The sequence below is a fragment of the Pleurodeles waltl genome, chromosome 12, assembly GCF_031143425.1.
Source record: "Pleurodeles waltl isolate 20211129_DDA chromosome 12, aPleWal1.hap1.20221129, whole genome shotgun sequence".
NCBI lineage: Eukaryota > Metazoa > Chordata > Amphibia > Caudata > Salamandridae > Pleurodeles > Pleurodeles waltl.
This window is the reverse complement of record NC_090451.1, coordinates 639,787,499-639,804,486: the sequence shown is the minus strand read 5'-3', so window position 1 is coordinate 639,804,486 and position 16,988 is coordinate 639,787,499. Positions and strand designations below refer to the sequence as shown.

Sequence of the window (16,988 nt, the reverse complement as noted above, 5' to 3'; positions counted from 1 at the left end):
CATCAACTGTGCATTCAGATATATTGATGCCTAGTAGCAGGCTATGTGTCTTGTCACATAAAAGTCTACTTGTGACAAAGTCGTTTGATCTAAGTTAGTTCAATGGGGGTGTACATTTATTTACTTGGTTGGACATGACCTTGCTTTCCTCACCATCCTTAGACTTCTTTACTTATTATTAATTAAATAATTACATGGATTACTGAAGTCCTAAATAACTCACTCGGGAGGCGTCCCGCCTCGCCTTATTCATGCTTTTGTTCTAGCCTGCATCATTAAAGAGACAATTTTCTTACCCTTGGTTTTGGGCGGTGTCTCTGACATGGATGCTATTTTCTGGTGGGATCATTAATCCCTCAGAGGTGCATAGATTCGCTTGTGCTACTGATGATTTGAAGAAAGGTGGGACTTACAACCGTGCAGTGTTATTACTGCTTTCCTTTGGGCCTCTTCAGTGTACTTTCTTACAGTGACAGTGGTGTCCGTCTGACCCATTGCTACTCTGTTCTCTGTAGAATTTTTAAATCATACATTCAACATGTAGGATATTTAAAATTACCCCCCCCCCCCAAAAAAAAAAAAATCATGTTCTCTTTCTGTTCAATAAGCTGGATCTCCAAACTTTTTATTTTGCCTGACAAATAATTCCATGTCTTTCTACCTCCATTTGGTACCTCCACCGATCAAGGAATTCAGACCCCTTCTGTTGATGGAAGACCGATAGTATTGTGCACAAATTCCTTACATTCCCTTGTGATATACCAAATAAATTGTGTGCTAGACATTCTCTCTCAGATGTCTACATTTTTATTCAAATAGTTTTGGTCCAAACAGTCTACTCTAGGATCGTGCCTCAGTGTTCTGAAAGACATCTCCGCATATATTCGTTGGGGGAGAGTCAACCACCAATCCACTGTTGTGCGTGTTTTTTATTTATTGATATTAAGAAAAGTTTTAATCGCTTATACCTTCATGATCTCCTCCAACTATCTTTCATCTGACATAGCTGAAGCAGGCTCAGTGTTGACCTTGTGGCTTTTTGTTCTCATTAATAGTAAATTGATTATGTGTAACATCACTGGTTCCTAAACAAGGCTTTCGGCGCTTCTGACAAATAGCATTTGAGTGGTCCTTGTACTCCCCATAACAAGTCCAGTTTGGTCGTTTTCTTGTAATTTGGCGACATCCAGTGGTAGTGTCCTGAAGTGCCTTACTCCTAGGTTCTGGGCCGCGCCTAAGAATCACAGACTACGGAGACCTCATGAAGTGTGATGAAAAGTCTGTCTCCTTCCGACCTTACCACAGTTCAGCATAACCCATTTCTCATAAATTAATCGCCTTAATATAACTATATCGAAACAAACATGACAGCATACTCGAAGTGCAAAAATAAAAAATGTAATGTATTTACATTGCATATTAAAAACAGGAAGATGCAGCCCCATAGCGCGTCCCGCCTCTCCAAAAAGCACATTTTGATGAAAGCTTTTCTGGATCTTTCACCATCTTGGACGGAATACTGGAACTTCCTTCAGAGCGCGTGACCATGCCACCCACCACCCCTCTTTCACCAGGCAAGCAGAGCCAGTCTTACAGACCTGTCCCTGATTATAAAGGGGGTCTACTAAGCTTTCTCAAATGGGCTATCTGGAAGGGCCGGCATAAATCCCGAGTGTGTATTTCACAATTAACAGTTTAGGGTCCACAAACTCACACTTTCCATGTTCTCTGTATAAGCCACTAGGGGGCGCCACAGCACCGCCTTTAAGTGCTGCCTTAGTAAAGACATGACAAGCTTTGTTGCCCATCAGACGGTGTTCCGATCCCATGCATAACTCGACAAAGCCAAAAAACATATGTGCAAGCAATAGTACGTGACTCCAGGAGGTGTAGAAAGCGACAAGGTAAAAACAAAAAGGAAGCTAAAGCAACCTCTCAGCATAAAAAAAAAAAAAAAAGTGGCATCTTAAAACACAGAAGAAAATGAAAATGTACATCTAAAAAACGTGGGCGGAACACGTTGAGAAGCTGACGTGCTGTGCGTGTATGCTGGGAACCCGTTTCAAAGATCTCGGATGCTGGTCGCTGTGTGCAAGAGTCTCAGTAACCACCGGACGAGAAGATGCAGCATTCTTCGAGAAGGCACTTCACCGGATTCACACCCTCAGATTGCATGCTGGCCCAAAAATCCCAACCTGCCATATTCCTAAAATCCTGCATGAAACATTGACTTACTTTAAATTTCTCTCTCCCATATCTATTTTGAATGTCCCTCTCCTTCCCTTTTAGCTTCTGTAGATCGGATGATCCAAATCGCATGCCTACCCGTCTTAATCTCTCTTTCTTTGAAATTACACCTGTACAGCCTAACAATATCGATTCATTCCATCAACCATTTGCCTCTCAGGACCACTCTAATGATCACAGCCAAATCATTACCCTACCACAAAGAAACTCCAGTAAATGCATGGGATGGTTTTCGTGGGAACACAAAACTAATCCTAATACCCAATGGATTGACCACTAACCTTGGGCACCTGGGTAGCGTGCTACTCACGTAAAGCGCTTCAACGCCTCGCCAGGGATAGTTAGAGATATATACATGCAGTTTCAATACCAGAATGGCTGGTCTTCCAATAGTAACAGTTGCCTTGTGTTTCTTGCAGCTTTTCTCCTCCTTTGAACTAGTTAAATATGATGTCCTTAATGAGGAGCCGTTTCGAAACAAGGACGGGCGCTGCGAGAAGGTGGCCAAAGGTAAGATCTAGACTGTATTCAAGCCAAGGAGGGTCACCAGGGATTGGGAGGGGGATGTGGTATCTTTCTCGGAGCACTCCTTTGAATGTAGGTGAAAGACTATCATTCTTATCTCAATCATTCATATTTGTGCTGAATCAGAGAACACATTTTCATGAGACAAACATCAAACCAACAATTGCTAAGAAATGTTTATCCCAGTCTAAAACTAGGTCTAAAAGTCCCGGAATGCAATTAAAATCAAGCGTTGACCAATCCAGTAGATCTGTTGGCAAGCTTATGTACTGAATGTTTATTTTGCAAACAAATGCCAGAAAGATACATAGAAAAGAAGAAAGCTTGCAGCAAGCTAAACATCGCTGCCATATGCTCATAATACAAATTGTTCACTAATGTGGCAGGTTCTTTAGTGATGGTTTTGAAATTACAAAAGTTTGGGCCATGCATTTTAATTGCGAATGAGACCAGTATAAATCGCCCCTGACTAAGCATTCAGACTTCAGTCAGGTGCATTGTCGTATTGCCATTTAAACACTGTGTAATATCAGCTTTAAAAAGGAGACCGAAATAAGTCACCTTCAAACTGAGCACCTAAAATAGAGGCAAGACAAAACACTGGCATTTAAAGTTAATATAAAAATGATAAAATAACACACTGTGACCCAGCTTCGTCTCTGGAGTGAAAGGAACTATTTTTAGGCAGATGTGAACAATTTGCACACTTTATGCAGTCACTCAGAGTGAAAGGCGCCAACTGGAAAAGAAGGCTGACTCATTGTCCCATGCTGTATGCAGTTGTGGGAAGAACCAAAATGTTCAATTTAGTAGGGCAGTAGTTGAAGGGACGCTGACTAAAAGCCCATGTATGTATCAATATGATGTGTAAATTATTTGAAAAAACTGAGGTCTGATGAGGTAGCTAAAAATATTCACAAAACCAATGTATTCCTGGTTCAAATCTCTAAAAGTGTGGTGGTTCTTCTCTTCGAAAGAGATCATCAATCGTTATCTCACACATTATCCTCTGAGTACTTCAGAAATTTCTATTATGAATTCACTGAACCAAATTTAAGTGATCTGGGCGGGTAAGAGAAACAGAGTTGAATTGGATACTCTCAAAGGTAATACGTGGAAGGTGCTGGATGTTCAGTTATGCGATCCCGCTGCCCTCTTGCAGTATGTGGTGGGATGGTTTGCAGAAGAGGGTGAGACTGATGTATTCCCGGAAGGATGTATGACGCGCAGAAATAATGACTGCGTTGTTTCACTTGATGAGTAAGGGAAGGCATTAGGAATTGTAGGACTTGCTGTGAATGTTAGAGAGTTCCTCTAAGATTACACACCGAGTTAAGATGGTATAAGTCTTACAGGTCCTCTTTTGGCTTAATGAGATTTTCCTAGATTTCGAGTGTCATGGATAATTTAAAATAGAAAACAGAAATTGCATTTCCATGAGTGATCTCTATAATCATAATCAATGTTTTACTTTTGGGAAGGCTTGCATGGCTTGCTCCCTGGGGACGTGCAGACTTTGTGTATTTCACATTCAGACACTTACTATGCTGCAAGGCATGTCGACGGATTATTGTAGGGTGATTAGAAAAGGATGTTAAGAAATAGGAATTGAAAGTCGGTCAAATGTAAGTCTTTGTGGGAGCCCTTGAGTAAAGATAGCTGGAAAAGATCTTCAAATTGTGAGGAAGGCATCCTTTAATGCTACATTTCTGTTGACTTCCTTCATTTTACTAAACAGAACCTCTGTGACACCTCATCTCTCAAAGTAGCGGAGCTTGCCAGCCAAGCATAGACTAGCAATACCCAGGCTAGCAGCGAACTTGTCTGTCATTGAGGATGGATGCAAGATATCGCTGAGTGGTCAGCAGCTGAGGACATTAATATGAAGTTGATATAAAGCTGGCAATTGATCTGAAGGAGTTTATGTTCAGCCTAAAACACCTGAGGAATGAACATATGCTACACCAAAGTAGAACAAAAATCCTTTAGTGAGCTGCATCATTTAACAGATGAGAGACTGATAGTTACCCTAAATCGATGTAGGGGTGTGCCATCAATTCAGTTCTAATGAATTAAAAAAAAAATTGTATTAAAGGAATGCCTTGCACTTAATTCACAAAAGCCTCAGTCATGGCCTTGGTTCTACCAAGGTGAATAAAATGTATGTTTGTGTACTAACACAGTGGACACTTGATATCGCTGATCAGCTACAAAATACTCAAATCAGATCACTTATATTGTACCTCAGTTCCCCTAGGCAACAGCACGACCCAGTATTTTTAGGCCCAGCACTCGCTTACTGCTATCTGCCCTCTTGTCGAAGAGCTCATGATATCGATATTGACCTGTTTCTGCACATTTTGGCCTGTTTCTTTTCTCCAAGCCTGTCTGAATAATTGCTTTGGAAAATACAGTGCTTAAAATGTTTGTTAGCAATCTCTCATTCATCTGCTTGTGTCCGGCTTCCTAAACCACATTCTCTGTTTGAGCTCAGGTGAGACTGGGCTTCTGATCTACCCTGTGACTGACCGAAGCCCCTTCCTGGGATATGCCGGCAGCAAGGAGCTTTCTCAGAAGAAGATTCTGAAAGATGTGTTCCAAGGCGGAGACAAGTATTTTAACACGGGTGACCTGATGATGCAAGATCAAAATGACTTCGTCTACTTTAAAGACAGGACTGGGGACACTTACAGGTATTACTTGGCTTGTCAATAATTCATTTATATTATCTCCCTCTTATCAGTGGTCACAAAGGCATTAGAGTGATTGAAGTTCTGTGCTTTAAGTTACACCTTCTCTGTCCTTGTTTACCATACAGCACTAAAAATGACATAACCATTGAGTGAAGGGGTGTGGGTGCCGACTGCAGAAATGTTTTCTATTTTTAGATTTATTTAAAATCTATATTGAGCCCTCCTTTGACTACTCAGGCTCCATTTTACCATAAATGTCCAAGAGACACCTGGGTACACAATTTACTCGTTTCTGCTCGCATGCCTCTATCAAACATCAGTGTTTTAACTTCTTAACAAAACCTTTAATTTCCCTCATCGATGAATTGAATGGTTTGCTTCTATTCTTGGATGGTGTACACTATTGCGAATCACTGGCATGGTCAGAGAGCTTTATTGTACACTGTACATTCTTGAGTGCAAATGTACTTGCAACTCTGACCTGCAAGGGCAGAATAGAATTCCAGTGGAAATTAGTCCTTTACTTTGCATAATGTACTGCCTTTTGTGTCATCCGACTTACTGTCTTTGTGTTTTTTTTCTAAGGTGGAAAGGTGAGAATGTCGCAACAACCGAAGTTGCTGAGCTTGTAGGCATGTTGGATTTCTTCCTAGAGGTCAATGTCTACGGTGTCACTGTGCCAGGTAAAACATTGTTCCATTCTCTGGTCTGGAAGGGAAGAATTCATTTTGGTCTGTGTTCCTTTTCATTTGAAGAAAGTCACCACTTGTCTAATAAGGGATCCCACAGAATGACGATGATGACAAAATATCCTGTACCAAAGTATCTTGAAATGTGTTTAATAATTAGAATTTAGTTACATATGGGACAATCGATGAACCATAAATGGTTGACATTAACTATACACAAATCCCTGACATCTACACTGCTCCCTTACATGCTGTGCACTTAGATGGTCACTCCTCTTTGCTTAGACTTAAACCTGTGACAGTTTATCAAAATGCTGTCGATTTTTTACATTTTACCTCTTTCTATTCCTGGAGATATTAGTTATAGTCCTAAGCTTTGAAGAGTTTCTCCTCCAAATTAGATCTTGGAACACTTTTTATTATTAAAAATATAGTAGGTCCAAATTCATTTCTTTAGAAAAGATGTTTTTTTAAAACAAATTTGAATTTTGGTAGCCTATCTGCAAGTTATATTCACTGTTTAATGCTTTTTTATATGGACAATTATGAGGAGGAATGGTCACTGAACTTAAACTAGTTGCCACAAAATAAAAAACTTTCTCAAGTGTTGTTTTAAACAAAATATTATATTATTTTAAAACAGGAACAATGTACTGACACCGCTCCTTTAAGGAAGTACATACTTTTAGCGTTCAGTCATTCTTTGTGAGTGGTGATTAACTCATTTTTGGATGCTTAGGATCCTAGGTGGTAAGAAACAACTAGGTAGTTTTCATATGATATTAATAAAGGTTCACCTGAAAGCAAAGAAGCCAAGCAATTCAAATACCTCACCGTATGGCCAATCTTACCTGTAAAAACTATTCTTCTCCACGTAGGTAATGAAGGTAGAACTGGTATGGCTGCTGTAGTCCTCCGACCTGAGCACGAATTTGATGGAGCAAGACTTTACCAACACGTGGTGGAGTTCTTGCCATCTTACGCTCGACCACGGTTCCTCAGAATCCAGGTGAGTAGAGAGCGGGCACCATTTCTTTTGCATTCTGTTTGCCTCCATTCGTTGAACAGACCACCCTTTTCTCATGAGTGCAGCCAGTGCCCATTGACAAGCTCTTTGGATCCTGCACTTTAAATACATAGGTCCAAGCAGACTTTTTTGACCTTCTTTGTAAGGAGTTAGATCCGGCTCAGGTTTTATCCTTGCATCAATAATATTATGCTTGTTACACATTTCTTCCCTGGAGAAGTATTTCATAAACGGGTCAGGCCTCAATTATTTTCTTTTTTTTTCTTAGTGAAAATTTCATATTCGGGCAAGGGCCTTGTTAGGATGTATTTTGGTTCGGTGATAGTGCCTGAGGAAATACCAGTAGCGTGGGATGTAGTAGTGCTTTTTGGCTTACTAGATTCTAAGATGAGGAAACTATAGTAAGGCGTAACCTAGAAGCTAGCACCCCGATTACTGCATCTGTAGCTGTTCACTTGAACGCCGCAAACCTAACAGTGTTATGAAGATATGCAGCATCATACATGGAAATGCCTGCTAGTTCTGCAAATACTCATACTCTTGCCAGCTTTCTAAACCAACATCTGAACTCTTTCACCTTCTTAGCCTGTAGCTATCCCATCACCTGATGAAGGGGCCCGAAACTGCTTTGTAATGTTGGTAAAAAAGTACTTTGTAGGATGAATGGCTCTTCGCAGCATGTTTTATAAGTCTGTCTGTCTATGGGCTCACTACGCAAAGTGCTTTCATCTTTCTAACCTGTTCAAACACAAAAGGAACCAGACATGGAGTAAATAAGTTTCCAAAATTAACTTCACTCTTCTGATATCGTTTGTTCTTTGACTGCCTACTTCTGCTGCTCCAGTGTGACGAGGACCTTTCTCTATTAGTGTCTGGCTAAAATACCAGAAAATTGTAGTGAAGGACAAAGTCGTTTTATGGGGAACAATTGACTAGCCTGTGACTTTGGCACCAAGAGTTGTATAATAAACCCTGTAGCTGTTTGTGTGGAATCTGGTCATACCCACCAAGTGGTGGTGCTCTAACGCTTTGGGAATAAAATAAAGAACACATAGAGACATTGGGCCAAACTTACTGTGGTGAGTGGCTCTTTAAACACTGTTTCTATATGTACATTGTTGTCTGTGCATTTTTCTCTTGTCACTATCCATGTTGAAAGCCATCCGCAAGCCTTCGTTGTGTTCTTTTTTTTTGGCTGAGTTGGCTGGTACGGGAGTGGACATCAGTGGGATGGTTCTGTCTGTAGACTGACACCCTTCAAGGTATCTGAATATCTGCTTTCTGTTTACAGTAGCAGCATGCACATTCCCTGCAGTCACGTGCAGCTCCAGCTGCAACTTGTAATGACTTCCTGTTCCCTAAACAGAAAGATGACGCACGTGCAGGCTGGTCTTGCTCTGGCATCTAAAAAAAATAGATTTCTAGTTTATTTAACGTCAAGAGTAATGAAAACTGAAGATGAAGTATTCTACGTTTTTAACCCCGCTGTTTTTATGCTTTAGTGCTGCCTTAAAACATCACTTTCTTATTACTGATTTGATTAAAGTGGTACCTCAGCATGCAGCGGTACCTGCCCTGCTGTAACAGGTCGATAAAATGTTTGTTTGGCTGCTGTAAAGCGTCACCTGCGTTGAGGTGTTGAAACCTAAAATGTGTGTCTGCCCTGTGGTTTGAGGTAAACGTTGGGAGAAAGGTTATTAGTTTAGGATTATGGCTCCCAGCTTTCCGTTTTTACTGATTTTGACAAAGAAATACAAACAGAAAGCCATCTGTTTGCTTATATATATGTATTTTTAAACAAATAGAAACGGAAATTTAGGTTGGTCTTGAGTGATTCTCAATGTTATCAGTCATGCCTGACAGGCCAACAGCTGCGCGGATTGGCAAGAGAGATAAAACAAAAGAAAGAAACTGTCCTAATTAGGCTTAAGCAGCTGTAAATATGCGCAATGTTTATATTAACATGTGCGTGTTTTCATATGTCTAAAGGTTTTTTGTCTATGGGTTTTCATAACATTGAGATCTGGCAGACATTCGAGTTTGAGGGTACATTTATCGGTTAAATAAATGTGGTAAAATACTACGTTCAGCTTAGTATTTTAACAAAAACTAAAATACATGTGGATAAACCCAGATGAAATTAGAAAAAAATGAATATGGGTAAATATCGACGGAAATTTCATAAAATTAAATGCTATGAAACTGGAGCCCTGTTTATGATTTCTCCAGAGGATTGTCTACTGCTTGGCTTCCAGTGGTCACTTCTGTGGCCTATCCACCACTGAGTATGCAGGTGCATTGATGAAATGCTCATTGTGTCCTGTCTTTGATTTAGGATTCTTTGGAAATGACTGGAACCTTCAAACAGCAGAAAGTTTCCCTGATGCGGGAAAGCTTCAACCCTACTGTGATTCAGGAGCCGCTGTACTTCCTGGATGACTCCTGCAAAGCATATGTACCCCTGAGCAAGGCTGTCTATGAGGGGATCATGGCTGGGGATATCCGCCTCTGAATGGATTGTTATGGGACTGGACTGAAACATAACGGTGACCAGAGTAATACACCGCTGTGACTACAGTAACATCAGACTGTAACCGAGCACATCTCTAGAATGCAATAGATTTTTTTTTAGCAATATTTTGATACTCATTGAGAGAAACTTGTTGGAGCGTTTGTAACACTTTGATTTCATAAGTGGAAAGATGATTGACAATTATTCTGATCCACCGACCATGTTCCTTCGAAATTTCCCAACAGAAACATTGCCTTGAGTTGCACGTTGGAACAGAAATATATATTTTTCTAGAAAATGATTCAGTTTTACAGAGATTTTCAGGACTTTCTTTTGGAATTAAAAGTATTTTCATGTACTCAAATAACTTTCTAAGGGGTGTGAAAGAGCATGTGGTATTGATAAGAAGTGCAATCATGAAACATTTGCATCAGATGTGCAATTTTCCTTGCTCTCTACGGTCCACCTGTAGACACAGCACTGTGGTGTCCTTCCCTCCACTGCTGTCTAGCTGAGATGCAATATATTTTTCTATCAGGTCATGTAAAATCCCCATAATAATCCTATCGACCTGCCTAAAGGACTACGGACAGTGACGACTGGCAGAGCCCAGAATATCATGGTGGAGTGGACTCTATGCTTGTGTCCAAGAACACCAGATTATGAACTCTATGGATGCAAAGCATTAACAAACTGCAGAGGCATCATAGACTGCCATCTAGAACAAAGCCCACAAGAGGATGCTGAGAAGCATTCTGCCATTAGAGCCACCTGATTTCGGACAGAGAGGCTTGCCAGAATTGCTCTTTTGGGGTATGTGAAAGGCACCAAGATCCTTAATAGGAGAGTAAACAGCAAGGTGGCAGAAGCTGTGGAGAGACTGAACAGGATTTTGTAGCAAGAGTACAATGAAACTAGGGACAAGACTGTTCTGTGAGCTCTTTGAAGAAGTATGAAATTAGTGAGTAGAAATTTCACAGAAATCTGGCTTTATTCTATAGGGGACTATTGGAGTCCTTAAATGTATACTACGCTAAACTATAAGTAGAAATTGCCTGTAAACATGCTTCCATCAAGGCTGTTGGACACCACTAAAGGTAGTGAGTGGAGATTTTAAACAACGATGTGGGAAATATGAAGCCTTCACATGTAGACTACACCAAACTATGCTTTGAGCCCACTGAAGTCGGTGAGTAGGGATTGCACAGGACCGTGCTCTGAACCCATTTTAGATTATTGAAAGTAAGGGAGCATGGATAACACTAGACTGCATTCTGAGCCTATAGGAGAATACAGACGTTTCCTAGAGCACCTACATATGACTTGGCTAAGTAAATTACAGATAGCCGATGTTAGATCAGGTATTTATCTGAGCTTTGCTGTGTGTAAACGAGAGACAGCTGACCGTGTAGGTGACACTACAGAGGAGGCTTCTGTAAATTTAGGTAACATAGAAGGATGTAGCTTAGTAACAAGTGGCATTTTACAGATCCATAAGTGCTTAGATACAATTCTGTATCCAAATTTGATCTTGAACAAATCACTTTTGCTCCCTAGTCTCCATATCTTCCAAAATAGGAAGCACTTAGAAATGGGTTAAATTGCAGTAATGTCCTGCCTAACTACAGGGTGGTTATGCTTGATGTAAAATTGAAGAATGCAGACTACAAGAGACTGTTGTGTGAAGGGAAAGCACCTGTCTGAAATTAAATTTGATGCCTTTAAATCAGTATATGCTCCTATACGTTTACCATTGTCTATGAACAGAAGTATTTGTTTTGCCTCGCCAATTTTGTATACTTGAAACCAACCTCTGAAGCCTTGCATGTTGTTATTGTAGCTTTTAGTTAGTATATGTCCTTCTTGCTGTCATGCAGCCTGTGGTATAAACAGGGTATGCGGTGTACTATCACTTCGGCTGTTCATTTTTACTGTCTTGTAAAGGAATTAGTTGAGCTTCTAGGAGTGAAGGACAAGAGATTCTGTTAAGCCCCCAGAAGCTTCATTTTTGTTTGACTTAAGAAATTTCTGAATATCTGAACTTCATCGCCCCATCTGTTTACAGTTGTTATCTTTAAAGAGGACACATCTGAAAATGATGAACATACCCACTTTCTTTCTGTTCCATGTTTCCCATCCGCTTTCCACAGTAATGGATATTCTCCAGATTCACAACCTTAGATCACTATTCATTAACACTGACTAGCTCCAGCTGTGTGCGAGATCCAGGAACACATTTGGCAAAGCAGTATCGTTTTACAATGATAAACAGCAGAAAGGTAACGTGTTACCTGTATTTTTGTACTTTCCAAAAGTTTGCATCTGAATATCAACATTCTCAGAAAAAACAAACACTGCCACACACTTCTGCAAGAGCTCAAGAAGCAAAGTCATTCGCTGACATTTACAAACGATTACTTGTCTTTCCAAAGAAGCAAAGGACCAAGTCTTTGATAATTTTTTTCTTAAACTGTAATACATGCTTACCAAAACAACGTGATCACTTAGTCTCTTCATCGAAACATAATGGAAAAATATCTTACTAACAAAAAGTTTAAAACCTATGACTCAGCAAACATTTTTTATAAAAATCGGTCTAAAAACATAGGGGTTATGAAACCGCTAAGCCCCCTTTTCATGTCTTTTTAAAAGAGAAAAATAAAAGGAAAGCAGTTGCAATGGGGTTTTAATCTCCTAGGGAGGTTAACCTGAACAGTCAATTTAAGGTGTTCTTAGATCCCCAAATTTGCAGCACAGTGGCAGTTGACTCCTCTGTTCATTTTCCCCTACTACTGAGTAGGATGAGAATAGTAAATTTTCACATCACTTCTGTTTTTTCAAAAGCATTTTGCCACAGGCAGTCAGTGGTAAGGTTATGTCTAACCATTGACACCAAAACACTATGCCGTTCCTCTGAATTCAGAGGAATAATATTCGAATTTTACTGAGACAGAGCAACCTCAAACCCCATTGGTGGCTAATGTGTTCAGCATGGAGAGCTTGGCAGGATACTTAGATTGCAAGTGTATTTTCTATTTGAGTAGATATCTGTCTCCTAAGTCGAGCTTCAGATCCGCAAAATGGTTGCTATATCTGTGCAAGACATTACTATTTTACAGACCACCTTCAGAATAAGTTTCTATATTCAAATTAAGCGTTGATTACAAAGCCCTCTGGACGATAATCAGGACAAGAAGTTGATTGTTTGCCCTGGAGGAGTACATATATATGTATATAGTAGCAAGGTTAGTCCAACACATCAGTGCCATTGGATCATCTTAAAATCCAGAGTAATTTTGCAAATTACCCAAGCAAATATGATTATTTGGCCCACATCTAAGTGGCAATGGCAAGTCCTCCATGGATGGTTTGAGGATCTCTTCAAACAATGGACATGCACCAACACAGGGATGTGCACTCACTTTTGTTGTCTTTTTTGGTAAAATCTAGTTTAAGCCTTCAGTGCATTTTAAAATGGATGGTGACAAAGATGCTGAACTGAATATTTTATGACTGTCTCAACAGGCGTATATTTGCACAGCACGTCCTATCTTTCCAGTGGAAAGCTAGTATGCCTTCCACTAAGACGTCTCGAGTACCTGGGACTGTGAGTCTTTACTTAACTTCATACAGAAAGCAGAGGTCGTCTCCTTTTTCAAAGGTTTTATTCAATTTGATGTTCTCTTTATTTTTAGTTCTAGTGAATATTAGGCTGTTAGTGTCATAAGTAAAGAGAAAGGTTTATTCACTGTTTAAGGAATGTATTAAGACACCAATGGAAAATAGCAATAGTCATCGCCCTCTTAATCATGGCTTTGGTGCCTACAATTTCAGTTGCATACGTGGTTCAAAGCATCTTAAAAAAAGTCAATTCTCTTTTATTTTGCCTATAATTAATCCAGAACCAATTAAGTAAATCATTTGTAATGGTGCAGCTTCATTCTTTCTGCTTCCAATTACAAGAAATATTCCATTTTATAAAGTTCACCAGTATCTTTCAGTGCATTGTGATCAGACATCATAAGGTCTATAATTTCTCCCAGGCATATTGTGTTGAGTCCTAACGAGCCTTTGAATAGAAAATAACTCTTACAAATTAAAGTCCAACAATGACAACTAATTAGCAGTTTTCTCTACATATGTATGTACGGTGAGATTTCACAATTGGGCCTTAGAGTGTTATAATTACTCAAGAAAATAATTTTGCCATCTGTAAACCAAACACATTTTACAATTTTGTGAACTATTTCATGCTATGAAAATTTACATCAGACTGTGATTGTCTAAGAAAACAATTATACTTATTAACTAAGAACACTGACAATACAGCTGCTAAACCTCTTGGATATCAATAAAGACTTTGAAAATGGCATATTGGAAAATCTGTCTTCACAGCTCAGATGCCAATATAGTTTTCTTCTTTATGACTTTACCAGTCAATCAGCACCGAGTCTTGCCTCCTGATCCCCCTCATGGTTCAAATATAAGGCTGTGCTGGCATTGGCTTCTTTGGAGAAATATATAATTATTATCCTTGATAAACCTATATTTGAGGACGCTTGCTATTTCCAGTCTTCTTCTTTAGGAGACTGAATCCCAGTGGAGCAGGTTTTTTAAATCTTGCAAAGGGACAGATTAAATAAGTATTAGTTGTGTACTTTTAGATACATATTTAAATTAGCTGTTAATGGATATTACATATATGGTGTCACAGATATGTACATTTCTACACTCACAAAATCAGGTGCAGTTGAAACCCCAAACTAATAGATAAACAGATTGTAGCTACACATACAATTTATGTAGGATGCAGGTCTCTTCAAGATGAAAATCTTCAACGCTCCTTTGATTGGATGCTAAGAAAAGCCGTAAGGAATAAACACATTATAGTCTGCATTAGAGACAATGGGAACAGAATTTGTTTTTGAATCTGCAGCCAACCAGTTAACACATCTCTGCCATCTATCAGTGACAGGTGTATCCCCATCCGAACCTTCTTAGTAAATTCTACTCAATATAGCCATATATCCTGCTGCCCAGGGCTATACCAGTTGTTAAAGGCCCTAAACGTGGGTTACGGGCCTGAGCCTCAGGCTAGGGCTTGTAACGTGGGAGAGGGCCTTTAACAACCTTTATAGGCAGAGGCAGAGTAGCTATAAGGTGATTTGAGCAGTCTACTCACTGTGGATAAAATGTTCTATATGAAAAAGGGAGACACAGAAAGACAAATATTGGGATTTTGTAGCAGAAGGCTTACAGCAGCCATTACTATCCCTAAGCCACTTCATTGTCTTCAGTGGAGCTTCCATCATTTCAGTTCTAATGGACGCATGTTACATCATTCTACATTCTCCAGAAGAGCAGTATTTTTCTACCATAAACTTATTGCCGACAGTTGTAGAATGTAGTACTGATGAAGCAACGTAGAGGGCACACAAGGAGAATGTAACACAACATATTGTAAACACATTTATGTAACTACATAAGCATAAATGTGATCGATTACAAGCATGTGTGGGGATTAACAGTCAGCTAGGTAAGAAAAGAGAAGTTAGTCTCACAAGTCCCTTTTTCATCAGCTGGGAGGTCCACTATGATTGAAGTCATTGTACAAATTTGGGATGGGATGGTTGCTTTATGTATCAAAGACTTCTTTCATGTTCCGCGCATGAGCTGGGAGGGAAAGGAGCATGCTTTTCCCAGCAGTACCATTTTGGACTGTAACTTCAGCTCTGGACAGTTCAGGTTTGGAAAATATCATACCCTCCTAGCAGAGTTACTGTCCTCCCCTGAACAAACACACCCCAAAATAGCCTTGTCCATATTCCTCTCTCCCGATGCATTGAGATTGCTGTGAGTAAACTGGGTAATCTACTCTGTTTCTAAAGAATTGCAGGCGCCCATAACGCTATCCTTAATTGCTTCTTACAGCCATTTATAATGTTTGATGCACAGTATGCAACAGTTTTTTTTTCTGAGCCATCATGTCCACCAGGTATACTTTTTTTTTTTTTTTTAGAAAAAAGGGAATTCTAAGAATATTGTTTTTCTCTCTTAATAATAAAGCCAATTAAAATGAAGAAAAATATAAATTTATGCCTACACAAACTCATCCGGTCCTATTAATGGAAAGATTCACAGTGGTAAAGTAATGGCCAGTGGGTGCAGTTCTTCAGCAAGATCAGATGCACACTTAGAACTCCAGGATGTCTCTCCTTATTTTCCAACCATTAAAACCCCAATATGTTATTTTCCTCCACATCACTTCTTTTTGTTCAATAGCTTTTCCTGTAGGGGAAGAAAAGGATACTGTTTTAGATCATAGGCCTCTGTCAGTATTTGCTGGTGGCACTTTCTACTGTTTCTAGAATTTTCGTGAGCCTAAGCGACATAAACAAAATAGAAAACGGACAAGCACAGCCCATCAGTTATCCTGACTTTGGAGTTCTACCTACAGAAAACACATTTAAAGAGTTCCCTTCATTGAAGACCTTGGAAGATCCATATGCATGAATAAATATTTGATGGTAGATTTGTGTAAAAGAAGAAAGTTTTTAGAGTTTGTTTATTTTAAATAGTACATACGTCTAATTTCAGTCCGACTCGCAATTATGTGTGTGTGTATAATGTTCCATTAATGTGTTTTTTAAACATCTTTTTTCTAGAAAATAAAGAACGTTTTTCTCTTTTTTTGCTGTAGGTTTTAGTGTGCTTTACTCGTTGCAAAACATCTAGATTTAGGTTTGTATTATGGCACAATGTGTGGGTGGTGGTTGCAAGCCTGTGCTAGAAAAAGGATGTCCCCAGAAAGGATCCTCCTTGGATTCATAGATTTGAAATACCTCTGCACTGCAAGACTAAAACCCAGAAAACTTTAAAAAATGCAATTCTAAAAGAGATGCCCCCACTCCTTAAACCTGTAATAAAAAGGGCACAGTACCTTTAAACTTCATGAGACATTGTCCCCAAGGAGTTCCAGAATGGTTAAGTCCCTAAATTCATATCTTCTTTTTCCATTTTAACAGGATCTTTGAAAACTAGTTTGAATTTTCAGTATTTTATAAGCCTGTCAACAATGTACTTTTATTGTGTTTTGTGGTTTTTCTCTCTACAGATCTTTATCTTTCATTTCAGTTGTGGAGATAAATTCTTATTGTCTCATTGTTTTCAGGTATTTTTCCATTTCATCTGTGACCGCAAAACAACTTTCTGTGTGTTGACCTGGTAAAAGGTTGATACCCAGGTTCATTCAAGAGTGTTTGCAAAATCCCATGTCAGGACTCCTCAATCGAACT

General features: G+C 39.3%; 1 protein-coding gene across 1 annotated transcript in view; it reads left to right on the top strand.

Moving 5' to 3' along the window:
• Positions 1-16,383, top strand: part of SLC27A3 (solute carrier family 27 member 3) — a 116,682-nt gene extending 100,299 nt beyond the window's left edge. Inside the window, exons 6-10 of the mRNA XM_069218188.1 lie at positions 2,667-2,757; positions 5,267-5,465; positions 6,051-6,148; positions 7,033-7,163; positions 9,517-16,383. Of these exons, the coding sequence (XP_069074289.1) occupies positions 2,667-2,757; positions 5,267-5,465; positions 6,051-6,148; positions 7,033-7,163; positions 9,517-9,693 (696 nt within the window). The 3' untranslated portion in view covers positions 9,694-16,383. The remainder of the gene's footprint in view (positions 1-2,666; positions 2,758-5,266; positions 5,466-6,050; positions 6,149-7,032; positions 7,164-9,516) is intronic.
• Positions 16,384-16,988: the final 605 nt, after the last annotated feature.